The sequence below is a fragment of the Lepisma saccharinum genome, chromosome 20 (genome assembly GCF_977018435.1).
Source record: "Lepisma saccharinum chromosome 20, izLepSacc3.1, whole genome shotgun sequence".
Classification (NCBI taxonomy): domain Eukaryota; kingdom Metazoa; phylum Arthropoda; class Insecta; order Zygentoma; family Lepismatidae; genus Lepisma; species Lepisma saccharinum.
Genome location: NC_139248.1, coordinates 69739595 through 69755802, shown reverse-complemented (window position 1 = coordinate 69755802; position 16208 = coordinate 69739595). Strand labels below are relative to the sequence as shown.

Here is a 16208-nt window from a genome sequence, read left to right as displayed (position 1 = left end):
CGTCCCATCTAGTGTGCATATTTCTCCCCATCTGCCCTACATATTCATTCCCACATTCACATTCGATCCGGTATACCCCTTTCTGTTCTTCCGGGTTATCCTTGTTCCCCCCTTTTTTTGTACCCGATAAAATTCTTTTCAATATTTCTAGGGGCCTTTATCCTGCATTTTATGCCACATTTTCTCATTGTTTTTGCCATCTTTTCGGAAACCCCCTTGTAATAGGGGATTCCGACAAAATGCCCTTCTTTACATTCCTAGGCTATAATTCTGTTTTTTTCCCCCACTTTGGAAGATTCCATAGAGCTGATGTTGCCTTTTCTTTCATATTATTAGGTTTTAATTCTTTTTTTTCTTTTTTTCCAGTTTGAAACATGCCACTGACGATCCAGGAGAGAATTGAAGTAATCCTTCTTGTCAGCAAAAATTGGACTCAGCAGTTTGCCAAGAAATTCAACAAACAACACCCGGACCATGATCCCATCACACATGACTGTTGCTAAGTTGATAGCTAAGTTAAAGGAAACAGGTAGTGTGGAAGACAAGAAGAAAACTGGACGTCCGAAGACAGCAACTGATGAGCAGATGTCGACATTTATCATTGCGTCCATGGTGAAAAGCCCGAAGAAGAGTACTCATCGACTGTCAAAGGAGACAGGTGTAAGCTGTCGGAGCATCCAGCGAATACTCAAAGTGAATAATTGGCATCCCTACAAGATGCAATTGCTCCATCATATGAGTGAAGATAATCCTGATCGCAGACTACAGTTCTGTGAGTGGGTTGTCGGAATGCAGGCTCTCGACCTGAATTTCACAAGAACCATTCTATTCTCGGATGAGACTATGTTTCACGTTAGCGCAGAGGTTAATAAGCAAAACATGCGATACTGAAGTAAGGATAATCCACATTGGACCATGGACAGCAAGGCAACAGGCAGTGAAAAGGTAATGGTGTGGTGCGGAATTTGGGACATGAGCATCATCGACGGAAACCTCAATGCCGAAAGGTACCTGGACATGCTGGAAGATTCTGTAACACCCATGTTGGCCAACCCTGATGGAACCGTCCCCACCTTCTTCCAGCAGGACGGGGCTCCTCCACACTTTGGGATTGACGTGCGGAAGTGGCTTGACACAAACTTCCCAGGGCACTGGATTCTGGAGACAAGGTCCTATGGAGTGGCCACCGCGTTTGCCTGACTGGATTTTTCCTGTGGGGTCACGTGAAAGCCAAGGTGTACGAAGAGAATATCAGGAGCTTGGACCACCTCAAGCAGCGCATCCCAGCAGCATATGATGCCATCACTGGCGACACCCTTCAAAAAGTGCAGGATGATTGGATGGCCCGGATTCACCTGTGCATGGCGTTTGAAGGAGGAAACATCGAGCATGTTCTTTAAAAGCAGACCTATGACCTTTATTATTCATATTCAAGCACTGTAAGTTCTGTAATACATGTCAGTAAGAAACACATAAATGTATATGTTAGCTGTACGGTGACTTTTGCTCCACCCTGTACACATGGACGTCCGCAGGATTTTTTCCAGGGAGGGGCAAGGAAGGTATTTTTTTCCAGGGGGGGGGGGGCAAACGAAGACAAATTTTTCCCCAAAATAGTGTTGTTCCCTAAAAAACATTGCTTAAATTTGAATTTATGGTGTTCATGCAATAATTAACACATATTATTGTGGCTAAAATGAATTTATATGTGTGAAATCCATATTTTTTTGGTTGACTTTCATTTTCCAGGAGAGGGCCACGGCCCCCCCTTGCCCCCCCTTCCGGACGCCCATGCCTGTACATAACTCCAAAGAGTACACATTGTAGGCTAATGGGATTCTGACGACTGGGACCATAATTGGAAAACAAATCTTCTGTGGTGTTTTCTGTTGATTGCTGCTATATATAATGTACAATGGGAAATTTAACGAAAATAAAAAAGATACACAAAGGTGTGCTGAATCGTTCACAAAGAAAAGGTTAAGTTGGGTTAGGGAAATCTGCTTTGTAAGGAAAGTAGTTTCTTCTTCAGAAAGAACAGTTCTCTGGATGAAAAGCTGAGTATAAATGTATACTTATGCTACAGTGCCTTCAATAACGTAGTGTGGAAAACGGCATGGTTCTGGGTTCTCTGGCTGGTTCCACTCGAATATGATACCACTAAACTGGGTGTCAATGTAGGATCCGAGCACTTCGATGTTTCTCGGAATTTTGAGGGAGCGGCCTTTCCACCCCTCGCAGGCCATCAACCGGCAGGGTTGGGTATCGCCGTTGCGTCCAAACAATGTTTCCAGCTCGAGTAGTTGGTGACCAGAATGAAGAATGACTGCTTGTGCAAACAGTTACAAGTGGTCTCGAATCAGAGGGCAACACACGCTAAAATAAGTATAATGGTGGCACGATGCCTATGTAGATTATCATAGTAGTAGTGGTATTCGCACCAAATAACTATTCTACTATTGAAACAGCCTAAAACACGCAACGTGTTAAAAATCTTCACAAACTGTGAGATTTCTTGAGTGGCACATTATTTCTCTCGATTTCGTGAAGACCGATTTTGAGAATCCTCCTTAGCAAACGATGCATCCGCGATGGCGGGTTCGATACCAGTGAAGGTGATTCGGATCCCACTTTAAACCGTAGATCCAGTCCCGATTAGCATTACTGTGCATAAAGTGGACTTAAATCCTTATCAAACCTTTCGAAGAATGAAAAATTTAAACAGGTAAATACATTTTTGTCATTTTGAGGAAAATTATCATTTTTCGGTATTTTTGGTTCATATGAATCTGCCTCGTCCTCCTCCGTGGCCGTGCGGTCTAAGGCGCTGTGTGCTATGGGCTTCGACTGTGGGACGGCATGGGTTCGAGTCCACCTGGGTTGTCTCTGGGTTCTCCGCCTCAGGCACGTATCTAGAAATATGTTTCCGGGGGGGGGGGGGGGGGGTCCGAACCAAGTGTCTCAGGAATAATAATAATAATAATTAAATTAAAATAATTATATTAAATCAAATTAATACTAATTAAAATACATAAATTAATATTATATTATTACACGAATAGGTAAAAAGACTGTATAAGAATAGAGATATAACAGAGCATATTCATTACGTAGCTTACCTGTACTTAAGATCGGAATAATTTACATAAAAACAAATGAAATTAATGTCAAATAAATGAATAATTGAATATTTATAGAATAACAAAAAATGACGTTACATGTAGTTGGAGAAAGTAATTTCTATTTAATATTTTATGTATATTATTTTGAGTAGTAGTGTACATAAATCTTATTTGTAATGTCATTCAAAGCCGTTTGATCCCAATATAACCCTTGTCTTCCAATAAGTTCAGAGAAAATTATATAACAAAGGCAAACAAATACATTTATTATTATTTAATTTTAGTACTTGATAAATCTTTCAGGGGGGGGGGTCCGAACCCCCCTGCTCAGCCTCTATATGAGCCGGTGGCAACCCACGATCTTGAGGAAATTGGGGAGCTACAATTGAGTAACGTTAACCGGTCATAAAAATCTCCTATAACGACGGGGGGATTCGACGTGCTGACCCCATTACCGGTTGAATATCTCCACACCTCTGGGTTGGATTGTAGGAGGGAGACTGGCAATCGGGAGATAGGCCAAGGGGCTTACGGCCTCAAGGGCTGTCGAGCCACGGGTTATTATTATTATCATCGTTATTGTTTATTATTATGAATCTGCCACGCTCAATAAGTTTATTTTATTGAATCAAGTACAATAGCCAACTCTTGCAATGAGTCACTGGAAAGACATACATGTGTGGTTGTACATATATTTAATCTTGTGGTAAGGAGTCCTTGTCATTTAACAAACTTTATTGATTTATTCTATCAGCATTATTGAAAATATTGTGCCATGCTGAACTTAACCACTTAACAATGGCACATTGATTGCTTAATGAGGCATTTTTCTTGTGTTGTAAAACAGGTTCAGTTTTTAAAGTATTACAATGCTTTACACAATTCGTTCGAAGAATTTTGAGAATATTGGATGTTTTATCAGAGGGACCACACCCAATAAAATATCTGTAGATGTTTTACAGGTTTCATCGTATTTAAGATGGTAATTTTCCGGTGCAACATGTCTGTTGCCACTCAGGCTGAAGAGCCTGATGACGTGGACAAAGTTCCGATTCATAGGTTGCAACACTTGCAGGCAGGAATGACCTTGGCAGGAACGAGCTCTGATTGGCAGCCTGTTCACAACTGACTCGACAAGCTCCGCGACCGACAGAACTCGAACTGCTCGAATCCTATCTTGACATCAACTTTAGAGGCGCTGGTGTTGGTCTCGGTGCATGGTATTCATCTGCTTACAATGGAAGTAAATGGAGTTTTCGCTGTAACGTCTGATTCTTTTACGTGAAGCATTTCTATGAATGTGATAATTGCTATGATATTTGGTACAGTGGTCGCGAAGATATTAACGAACATTCTAGACAGTCGACCACGTCCTGTTATCGTTATACTTTCATTAATAATACGGGAGAAAAAATACACGTGGAATGCTCTTGGTAACTAAATTTTTGTGTATGAATTAGGTTCATAATTATTATCATTTCTTTTAAAGATATACACACTGAAGCATTTATATTTTTTATATTTACTGTATGTTTTCTTCCGCTTTAAACTAATTGCAGCAATGATGATGATAATGATGATTGTATGAAACGACAAGGGGAAACCCACAAAACGTCCTTAATGCCATCGACATGAGTGTAAGGAAACTTTCAGACCAATGGGACAAGCGACACAGGATGTTTACACTTAAGTGACTAGTGACACCGACACTTCCAGACTGTAAACTAGCATTCATTGCACATGAGGGTCGAAACAGCAAACGACACGTTCATATGTCGTATTCACATGCTACTTGTTACTTCGGTCGGAAAGCTCCTTAAAGGAAGGGTGCTCAGACCGAAGCGACACACTACAAGGGGAGTTCCCAACTAAGTGACAAGCGACAGCCTTGAAGTGGCACTTCAGTCTATTAGCAAGCATTTGCTGCTAATTGTGCGAACAACAGATCTAGGCGACACAATAAGCCAAACGTGACACTTTGTTGCTTGTGTGTCGATCAAACTGGGCCATTTCCTCAATAGCTTGCAACGTGTTGCCGTGGTTTGTTGTTCGCTCATGCACGATGCAATGAGTGTCTTCCTTTAGGGATATTGCGCACCAAAGCGGCACGCAACACTTATCGCTTGAGGATTTCACCAACCGAACGCTGGCCTGTGCTGCCTGTCATGCCTTTACAATGTGGAATGTTGCTCTTGATTGGCTCGTTTCCAAGCGACATGTGTCGCATCTCGCTTTGGTATGAAAGTTGCCTTGGACCGAAGGACCCGTGTCGCTTTGGTGTGAAATCCTCGTTATCATTTGTCGCGAGTCGCTTTGGTCTAAAATCTCCTTGAGGAAATGGTATTGTCAGAGCTTGTGTCCCTACGGTTCGAAAGGCTGCATTGATTACAGACTGCTCGCTTTCAAGCGACACTTGTGGTTTGTCGCCTCGGTATGAAATATCTCTCAGGATACTATTTATATTCTAATAACATAGAAAAATAAACTCTAATACACAGTCCAAGACCTGACGTCCGGAATCACATTGCGATGTTTCTTCTTGTGTTACGCACGCATGCTATTTATTTATTAATTTTATTTTACTTTTCTTTCCAAATTAATGCCATTTCGTGACTGCAAATCACTCCACAAATATAACTGTTTCCATCAATTCACGTATTGCCTTTCAAGACAAACAAATCTACATAATATATTCCAAAAACTAACAAAGCTGCATTACTTTCATAAGAAAATTAGCACCGACATTGATCGCACTGCCATCTATGTTTCTCATCCGTCTCTGGAACCAGTTTCTTGGGTCGTTTTCCACACTACGTTATTCAAGGCACTGTACCTATGCTATAGTAACTATAGTTTTGTAACTGTCCCCCTTATTTTTATCTTGGCAACCTGACAACCCTGCAGGGAGATACTTGTAAGTTTGTATGGGACCATTTATCCACTGAACCCCTTCGCTAATTGTTATATTTTTAATGGAGAAGTTTTGATGTTTTATGTAACATAACATCAGTTCCAGCATGCAGGAAACATGAATATTGGAGTTATTTGATCCTAAAGAATGGCTAATGTAAGTAAAAACCAGCCATCTCAGAGTACGTTCGTAAATTTTTAATAGTAAAAACTATTTTTATGTACATTACAATAGCAAAAGAACATGTTAGAAATTGCCAACCTCTCCAAACCTAACAATGCAAAATTATAGCTGCTGTTGTGGATTTTCATGTTGGGTGCTATAATCATTTGCGTGAAGCATTCGGGCTGTTCTGCTTCATGGCAAGGTAACATGCCTAGGTACCAGATGCAAGCTAAAAACAACTAAAAACATTCACAAACAACATAATCATCATGCAAAATATTTCACTTTGTCGAGGGGTTAAAGAAGTGAAGGGTATGCCTGAATGCTTCAATAGAATAGTAAGTATACCTTTAAGAACGTGGAGGAATCCGTGTAGACCATCTTGTCGGCTGACGTATCCTCATTCGGCTGCTGCTGCTCTTCTTCGGATTCCTTCTCCACATCACGACATACTTTACGGGGCACAGTTTCCTCAAGGGTACCCAAAGCAGCTCGCAACTCATCAGCATTGGAAACACCAAACTAAAAGAAGAAATAATACAATTGCTAATGAATAATTTCCAGGCATGACTATTTGGTAATGAACTTCACTGACACAAATAAATGCCAATAGATTTTAAGGATGAACAACATGAAATTTTCCCAATGGCGATATTATGGTTATCACTAGGGCTTGAAAGTTGATGACAAATCAATGCTAAAAGTGAAAATAGCCAATTTCCCTTCAGTTAGAACCACAAAACATTGTTTTTTTTTAAACTTTTCCACCTTTTTACGGTCATTTTTCAGTATTTATTGGTGCAATTTTTAGGTTTATTACTGTTCCTTCCCTGTTGTTCTGGAAATTTTAAATACATTTGCTAGCATAACTTACATAATTAAATTTTCTAACTACTATCTATCACTTTAATCTGTGGTTTTAAAGTAACTTTATAGTCACTACATAAGTAAATATATTCTTAAGTATTTGAAACACAACTATATTTTCAGATGCTGAGCACCTTTGTATCATGCAAGGTACACTCAAAGTAGGTGAATGATTGCTACGTCCCTCTCATTCGTGGGTAAGTAAAGGTAAGGTAAAGCTCCACGTTATGGGCGCCACTAATGCCACGCCCCTTGTGGGTACGTACTTACATGTTATTTACCACGGCTACAGATATCTTAATCTCAGGGGATAGGTTCTTTGTTTGAGAATTCCAAATAAGAAAGCGTTTTATAGCCAAGAGGATATAGTTAAATGCGGATCTATATTCTGAGAACTATACAAAATACAGAGAAAAATATATAGCGACATTGAAATATATCGAAAATTTACATCGGTTACATTCTTCTTGAAAGGAAATCTTCTTCTTTCTCTTCGTAATTATGGAAAGGCTTCTTCTTCTTCTTCTCTCTCTTAATTATAGAATAGGCTTCTTCTTCTTTGATTATGGAAAAGGCTTCTTCTTCTTTTCTTCTTTTGATTATGGAAATAAGCTTCTTCTTCTTTAATTATGGAAAAGGCTTCTTCTTCTTTGATTATGGAAAAGGCTTCTTCTTCTTTTCTTCTTTGATTATGGAAAAAGCTTCTACTTCTTTTCCTTTTGATTATCGAATAGGCTTCTTCTTCTTTTGATTATGGAAAATACTTCTTTTATTATTTCTTCTATATATAAGAAATCTAGTTGCGTCGTCTCGCTTCCTTTTCTTTATGCCCTTTATATGTTTTCTTTCCCTTTCCCGGTTTCTTTGGCAAACGATACAAGATATACTTATATAAAGGAGTAGGGTCGACTAAACTGACACTAGCGCCACCTCCTATGTAACGACCAAAGGGGATAACCAGGATCGCTAATAAAAAGCGCTGCCAATGGCCCAGTGCGACTAAAAAGAAGCGCAACCGTAAAGTGCTTCGGGGCGTCTAATTGACCACAGCGCCACCGGGGAACGGACAAATGCAAAAGCTGACGATGTTCTCCTCGTCAGAGAATCAAAAAGAAATTGAGATACGTTTCTGAATTCATTTGTTCACTTAATAACTTTCCTAAATGTTTCATATGCGGCCATATTCTTAATTCTTTTAATTTACTATATACATCATTCTATTTACTTCTTTTATAGTATTTGAACTCTTCTTTTATGTGTTTCTCAATTTACTATAATATATATAATCCATCTTCTCCGCTCTAAGTTTTTTATAATCTCCTTCGCTCCTATTTATATATCGTGCTGCCATCTCTTGTCGATTCCGAGAAAACATTCCTCCTTGCAACATTCATTGTGTCGTGTGAAACTGGCACGTGACACAATATCCCCCTCCTTGAGGATAAAAATTTATATATTGGGAAAAATCTTTTGAAAATAGATAAATTTTTCCACTTTCTCTACATCTCGTTTGACTTTTCTCATTGGTTCTCATTTATACAGCTTACATTGCTTTTCACTTTCACTGTGAAATTATATCTCCTGGCATGCAGCATTTTTCTCATCTCTCGATTTATCTCTTCTTTCCATTTTCGTTTCTAGATATCTTTTCACCGTTCCGGAAATATTCGTGACATCTTAAGTTATTTTTAAATACAAAATATAATTCTTCAATAGTTCATCTCCTGCAAGTCTGCTCGTCTAATTTCTCCAAGATAGTTTTTACCTGACGATGTCCTGCCAAATAATAATTTTCATTTCACCCTTTTCTTCTTTCAGCAATCTCTCTACAGATTATCAGTTGGCTCAGATTTTTCGTTTCAAAGAATTCTCTCTCTTTTCTAAGTTGACCATCTAAGTGTTTCTATCAGCTACAATAATTCTTCACATCAGCCTTAATTTCATATCAGCATGTATCTAGATATATTTATTTTCTGGGATTACAACCCATTCTCGGAATACAACCGATTCTTCTTTAGCTTCTGGGATTACAACCCATTCTCGGAATACAACCGATTCTTCTTTAACTTCTGGGATTACAACCCATTTCTTTTACACTTTTCTAAATACACGATGACTTTTACTCGTCTAAGGTTGCAAAGAATTCATTTTACTGATACTATTCTTTCATATTGTCTTCTCCTTTTTCCTTGAGAGTTTTCTTCGTAATTAACTTCCTTCTGCGCCTAACTGTTCTATCTTCTTCGTTCTTCTGTTCGTACGATTGAAAAGTTTACATCCATTTTCCATATTGCTTTCTTTGGCATCTCTTCTTTTACAGGTTTGATCTTTCACTATCAGTCTCATTGTTTAATGGAGTGGTGACATAAATTAGCATTCATTATTCTTTCTTTAGATATAACTTGCAGAATAGATTTTCCTCCAACGATGACTATCATATCTATATATCTTCTTACATGAACTAACATTAAAGAACTAAAATTCTCTTCCTTCAAATAGATCACTAATAATTCCACGAATTTTTCTTCTGGTAAACTGGAACTTTTTCAGATAACTTTTTTAATCCTAGAAACGTCTGCTTGCCAGTCTAAATAAGTCATAACATCTCCTTCCTTTGCACTATTCAGTCATATTTGTTTCTTCCGATTCTTTCAGATACTCGTTGCTTGTTATTATCTTGTTTCTCTTTTCCTTCCTCTTCTTTTCTTCTATTTCTTCTATTTTCTTTTCTATTCTTCTCAAGATTCTTCTTCCTCCTCTTCCAACTTTCTTCCAGTAAAGAAATTACTTTCATATCTCTCTTCTTCCAATCTGGTTTCTGCCAAGTCTTCTTCTTATGTTCTACATCTTCATCAAATGCATGCTTTCCTTGTCTCTTCCGTCTCGTCTTCTTCTTCCTTCTCTTTGGCGAAGTAGCATCAAAATCCATTTGATCTATGTTGACCCTTTTTATCATATTCTTAACTTTCTTCAGGTTCCTTTCTATTTTTAATTTCTTTCTCTTCTTCTTCTTCCATGTCTTTACGTGAATATATCTAAATCTCATTTTACTTTTCTTTCTTCTTTGTTTACATCTTCTGCTAGGCTTATACTTCTTTTCTTCTTCCTTCAGAGACTCGTCACTGGAACTTTCTTCTATCATCTTCACTTCGACATGGATTTCTTCACAGTTACATTGACAACTACATTTTTCCTCACTTTCTATTTCTCTTTCTTCTTCTTCTATTTTCTTATCTTCCTCTTCTTTGACCTCTTTAAGTTCCTGAGTGGTTTCTTCTCTTAACTTTATAGCTACTTCTGCTATCTTGCCGTCATGATCGTCATTGGAACTTTCCTCTTTTTCTTCTTCTATTTTCTTATCTGTCTCTTCTTTGTTTACTTTGCCTAACTTTATAGCTTCTTCTTCTATCTTGCTGTCATGCTTGTCATTGGAATTTTCCTCTTTCGTCTTCCAACTTCTATCTTCTATATAGACCTTCGCCTCTTCTATCTTGTCTTCGTTTTCTGTTATTCTGGAAACATCTACTTCTGTCTTGCTGTCATCTTCTTCTGTTCTTGAAACGGCTAATTCTATCTTGTTTTCATTTTCTTCTGTTCTTGAAACCGATACTTCTATCTTGTTTTCGTTTTCTTCTATTCTGGAAACATCTACTTCTGTCTTGCTGTCATTTTCTTCTGTTCTTGAAACAGCTACTTTTATCTTGTCTTCGTTTTCTTCTATTCTGGAAACGTCTTCTTCTTCTATCTTGCCGTCAAGCATCTCCATCATCCTTCTGTATAACTTCCGGCACGTCTCCATCACGGTCATTTCTTCTATTTTCTCTTGTTTTTCCTTCACTGTATTTTCTCCGTTCTCGTCCTCGACTTTATTTTCTTCCTCCATTTTGGCTTTCTCTCTTTGCTTTCTTATTCACAAATCTGCTAGCCCCACGTTGGGCGCCACTAATGCTACGTCCCTCTCATTCGTGGGTAAGTAAAGGTAAGGTAAAGCTCCACGTTATGGGCGCCACTAATGCCACGCCCCTTGTGGGTACGTACTTACATGTTATTTACCACGGCTACAGATATCTTAATCTCAGGGGATAGGTTCTTTGTTTGAGAATTCCAAATAAGAAAGCGTTTTATAGCCAAGAGGATATAGTTAAATGCGGATCTATATTCTGAGAACTATACAAAATACAGAGAAAAATATATAGCGACATTGAAATATATCGAAAATTTACATCGGTTACATTCTTCTTGAAAGGAAATCTTCTTCTTTCTCTTCGTAATTATGGAAAGGCTTCTTCTTCTTCTTCTCTCTCTTAATTATAGAATAGGCTTCTTCTTCTTTGATTATGGAAAAGGCTTCTTCTTCTTTTCTTCTTTTGATTATGGAAATAAGCTTCTTCTTCTTTAATTATGGAAAAGGCTTCTTCTTCTTTGATTATGGAAAAGGCTTCTTCTTCTTTTCTTCTTTGATTATGGAAAAAGCTTCTACTTCTTTTCCTTTTGATTATCGAATAGGCTTCTTCTTCTTTTGATTATGGAAAATACTTCTTTTATTATTTCTTCTATATATAAGAAATCTAGTTGCGTCGTCTCGCTTCCTTTTCTTTATGCCCTTTATATGTTTTCTTTCCCTTTCCCGGTTTCTTTGGCAAACGATACAAGATATACTTATATAAAGGAGTAGGGTCGACTAAACTGACACTAGCGCCACCTCCTATGTAACGACCAAAGGGGATAACCAGGATCGCTAATAAAAAGCGCTGCCAATGGCCCAGTGCGACTAAAAAGAAGCGCAACCGTAAAGTGCTTCGGGGCGTCTAATTGACCACAGCGCCACCGGGGAACGGACAAATGCAAAAGCTGACGATGTTCTCCTCGTCAGAGAATCAAAAAGAAATTGAGATACGTTTCTGAATTCATTTGTTCACTTAATAACTTTCCTAAACGTTTCATATGCGGCCATATTCTTAATTCTTTTAATTTACTATATACATCATTCTATTTACTTCTTTTATAGTATTTGAACTCTTCTTTTATGTGTTTCTCAATTTACTATAATATATATAATCCATCTTCTCCGCTCTAAGTTTTTTATAATCTCCTTCGCTCCTATTTATATATCGTGCTGCCATCTCTTGTCGATTCCGAGAAAACATTCCTCCTTGCAACATTCATTGTGTCGTGTGAAACTGGCACGTGACATGATTTATACAGAAAAACCTGGAAGTGTATATTATGGAACCTTGAAGAAAAAATAAAGAAAACTACATTAGCATTTAGGTATTTGCTTCCCCCCCCCCCCTTGCTTCAGTAGTTTAAACCACCAAACAACGGGATATATCGAATTATTCAACTACTCTCCTGCAATTTATTAAAAAAAATGAATTTTTGATTTTAACCATAGCTTACCTGAAGGGGGGGGGGGCTGTCAAGCCCCCCTTTAATTTTCCAATTCTTAAACTGAAATTTTTTATAAAAAATTGAAAATAAATTACATTGTTCCCTATTGTGTTCTCAATATTTCTGAATTACTATAGTTCATAAAAACATAAATATAATGTAAATAGGATGCACTTGGTGGGCCTATCAAGCACCATCCTTGAATGCATGTTATTTGAGACACTCATGCCAGTGATAATGCATAATTGGTTAGTAATGATGTCAATTTGTTTTTAAAATATAATTAATAAACAATTGCCTTCTTTTAAACAAAAAGTATTAGTTAAAAATTATTAAGGTTTTTATGAGTTTTGGCAAATAGTAAAATTAGTGTGTGACATTCATACAATGATTGGTTATTATTATTTATTATTAATGATGGTAATTTTTGTAATTACTATAATTAATAAATAACTGAACACATATAATCAACAAAGGAAGCAGGGATTCAATAACAAAATGGTTTCTTAAATTTAAGTGACAAAAGAAAGTGTGGGCCTGTGAGTCCCCCTCCATCAGGTAAGTAAGTTTCTCATCCGGCATGGGTAAGCTAGGGTTAAGAGTGAAAATTATTTTTAGGTCATTTTTTAAGTCATCAACTACTGAGTCTTCCTTAGTTATCACAATTATTTGCAGCATTATAAATGCATCATTCTGTATTCTCCTGTACAACCTATAAAAATAAGTACACCTCAGAACCATGACCAGCTTTTGTCATGAGAGTTTTGCTTATAGGCTTTCTCCATGGGCTACATGGTTAACAGTACAATGGACGGGTTGTGCCTGAAGACAAATGAATAGAATTTTCGTTTTTACCAATAGATGGCAGATAGATATAACTGTGTCACTCAGTGTACCTTTCGTTGTGGTTGCCCTGAGTCAATTGTTCATAATCGTGGAGTTATTCCATCAGCTGTCAGTGAGCGGGAAGGCATTGTTCTCGTTATGTGCCTGTCAGACACAACCCGTCAAGTAACGTAACAACAATTTCACCTGTGTACTGAAAGGTTAATTTCAGGGTACTCCTATAGAGCGACCACAAGGAAAAAGACCTTGGACGAAATGGAACTTCTTCCGTTCAGCTCAGGCCATAAGGAAGAAATGCTCCACTCTCTCCTTCCCCTCCTCGCAGGAGTACGGTGCACAGGAGTTGCGGGTCAGCGCAGGTTTCTTTGCTTGTGGTTCTATTATACGAAGACATCCTAACAAGTTCAGACATTCTACTTCCATTCCAATACTCTTCTATCTAATGAACCTTATTTCGATGAATCCTAGATCAAATATCACTACTAAGTCCCCTCTGAGCACTCTATAGATATAATAAACAGTCTTAATGATAAAATTTTCATACTTACTGTTTGTGCAAGTAACTTTTTCCTCTTCTGCGAGCGCTCACGCAGTTGCTTCAACATGTCACACATCCTGCAAAGAAAATGGAACATTAAGATACCAAGAAAATGGCAAGTGACTTTACGATTTAAAACTACCTTCAAGAAAGTATGTGGGGGAAAAATGTTTAAAGAGGAGACTGTTGTCTTGTCAAAAGATAAAATGATTTTGGGTCAGAAGTAGTAACAGTTTTGCCAATAAATTGCCGTAAAACACAAAACAAGACATAACCGATAAAAAACAGCATGCTTTTAGAACCTACAATACCAAAAAGTGTGTACAGTAACTTTAGAACACGGTTTCAATTCCTACTGTAAAACAGTAACACTTTCATGTCAAGCAGAAGCAATAAATGAAAATTTACTGACTTGTGCACCATGTTGGGAAGCATGGATGAACACTTTAAATGATGTAGAGCTTATATCTAATTAAGAAATGACCTCTGATCTAAGAATCTTGCAGTTGGTATAAAATATGTTGGTGTTGATATGGCAGAAATTCAAAGGCGGAAAACTAGCAAGAACTCATTTGTACATGATTCTGAAAAGAATCCTCAAATCTGAAACTTTATCGTAAAGAGAAAGATTAAGATTCAGTATTTGAACACTGGACCAAATGCCATGTTTAGAAAGATTTCCAATAGTTTTAACTATTCTTACGAGGGTGAATCAAATATGAACGAGCCTTGTGCGGAAAAACAAAATTTATTGAAGGAAACATAGACATTGACACATCCAGTGGCGAAGCGTAGAGTTCCTAGCAGGGTAGGCACAGAAGTGCGATAATTTCCATTAGTTGCTTAAATCTGTAAAAAGAAAGGGAGGGGGGGGGGGGCTATGTCATGGAGAGTGGTTCAATGTCTCTCCAGACCGCTTCTTTACTTGGCAGTGGCATGACGTTTTCAAAAGTGTTGTTACCGGCCATCAGCACGATAATTGTGTCTTAGACGTTCTCCCCCACCCACCAGATGTCATCGATCTAGATTTTTGTTCACTTCTGTTTTTTTTATTTGTTTGTATTTTTTCAACCCCTGATTTATGCACACACCTCCAGAAAGAACTACCAATCATGAGACATCGCGAAAATCCAACGAATAGTGCTCGAGCCCTGTTGTCAATTCTTGATCACTTTTTTCTAAATTTATTTATTTATTTTGCAATTGAGGTGAAAAGGGCTAGAAGAACCCCATAATTTTCGGGTTAGTCTGACGTTTGTGCCGTGAGCAGACGACAGAATTCAGCACTTTCAGCGACTGTCAGTTTGGTATGTTCTATTGCTGCCAACTTAGTTTTTGTAGCAAGACTTCCTCGCACCGAGGAAAACACCATTGTTATCTGTTGTCTAACTAAAGGAATGGTTGTAGTTAATTCCAGTCTTGGCTTTCTAGATAAATGAATTTCTGACACCTGTATGTGCAAGTAAACATAATTTAAATTTTGAATATTTTCGTCTCATTTGTTCTGATCTATGCTAATCGTGACGATGAGAATGTATGGAGAATGAATTAAAGATGACCAGGAAACATTGACATGACCACAATTAGGTCACCTGGCTTCGTAACGTGTTAGGATGACGACTACGGGGCTTTCAAGAAAAAAACATAAGTAAAGGTGACCTCTCTCATTCAGTGTGTAGGCCTATACTTCGCATCCTAGTTTGTTCTACCCCTTGTGTTAGTAGACACCCTTACGTGATAACGTAACATAGGATCCTTGTTTGGGACCCGGCAACACGACAGGTTACTATGTAACATATAAACAGGTTATAATAAATGTAGTTGCTTGAGAGAATAGAATCCCAATTTTAGGCGCAATTTAGTTCTTTTCTGCCAATCCAATGTGACAACACTGGCATGTTCCGCCAGACCTGAAACAGACATGGCCCGCGCAATAACCCCATAACCCTCTTTGTCCTAAACCCAAAAAAAGTCTTCCCTTGCATTGTACTTTATTTGGCCGCCCTCTTCTCTTGTTATCCCTTCAGGGTAAACGAAACTGCCTACCTCTTCGCTTGTGTCGGCTGCATAAAAAAAATATCTGCTTGTAATATTTATTCAACGACAGTGTTAACGCATTAAATAACGTTTCAACAACTTTGAATTTTTAAAAATATTTTGCTGTCACTTGCCACTGCTACTTGCAAAGGAAAATATACTTGAAAACATTTTAGAAATGATTGTTATAAGAAGGAAACATGAAAGACCAAAAGTGGGTCCTACCTTACCGATGATTACTTCTTCACTCAATTAAGAACTCGATTGTTCTTGTTCTTGCATTTCAGTCCAGCACTTCTTGCATAAATCTGATCGCTGCACACGACACCAA

The 16208-nt window shown here is 37.9% G+C and overlaps 1 protein-coding gene across 1 annotated transcript in view; it reads right to left on the bottom strand.

Annotated features, from left to right (window-relative positions):
• Nucleotides 1–16208, bottom strand: part of Mettl14 (methyltransferase like 14) — a 55088-nt gene that overhangs the window by 17078 nt on the left and 21802 nt on the right. The window contains exons 2-3 of the mRNA XM_083142054.1: nucleotides 13851–13917; nucleotides 6547–6720 (exon numbers count right to left, since the gene is read on the bottom strand). Of these exons, the coding sequence (XP_082998180.1) occupies nucleotides 6547–6720; nucleotides 13851–13916 (240 nt within the window). The 5' untranslated portion in view covers nucleotide 13917. The remainder of the gene's footprint in view (nucleotides 1–6546; nucleotides 6721–13850; nucleotides 13918–16208) is intronic.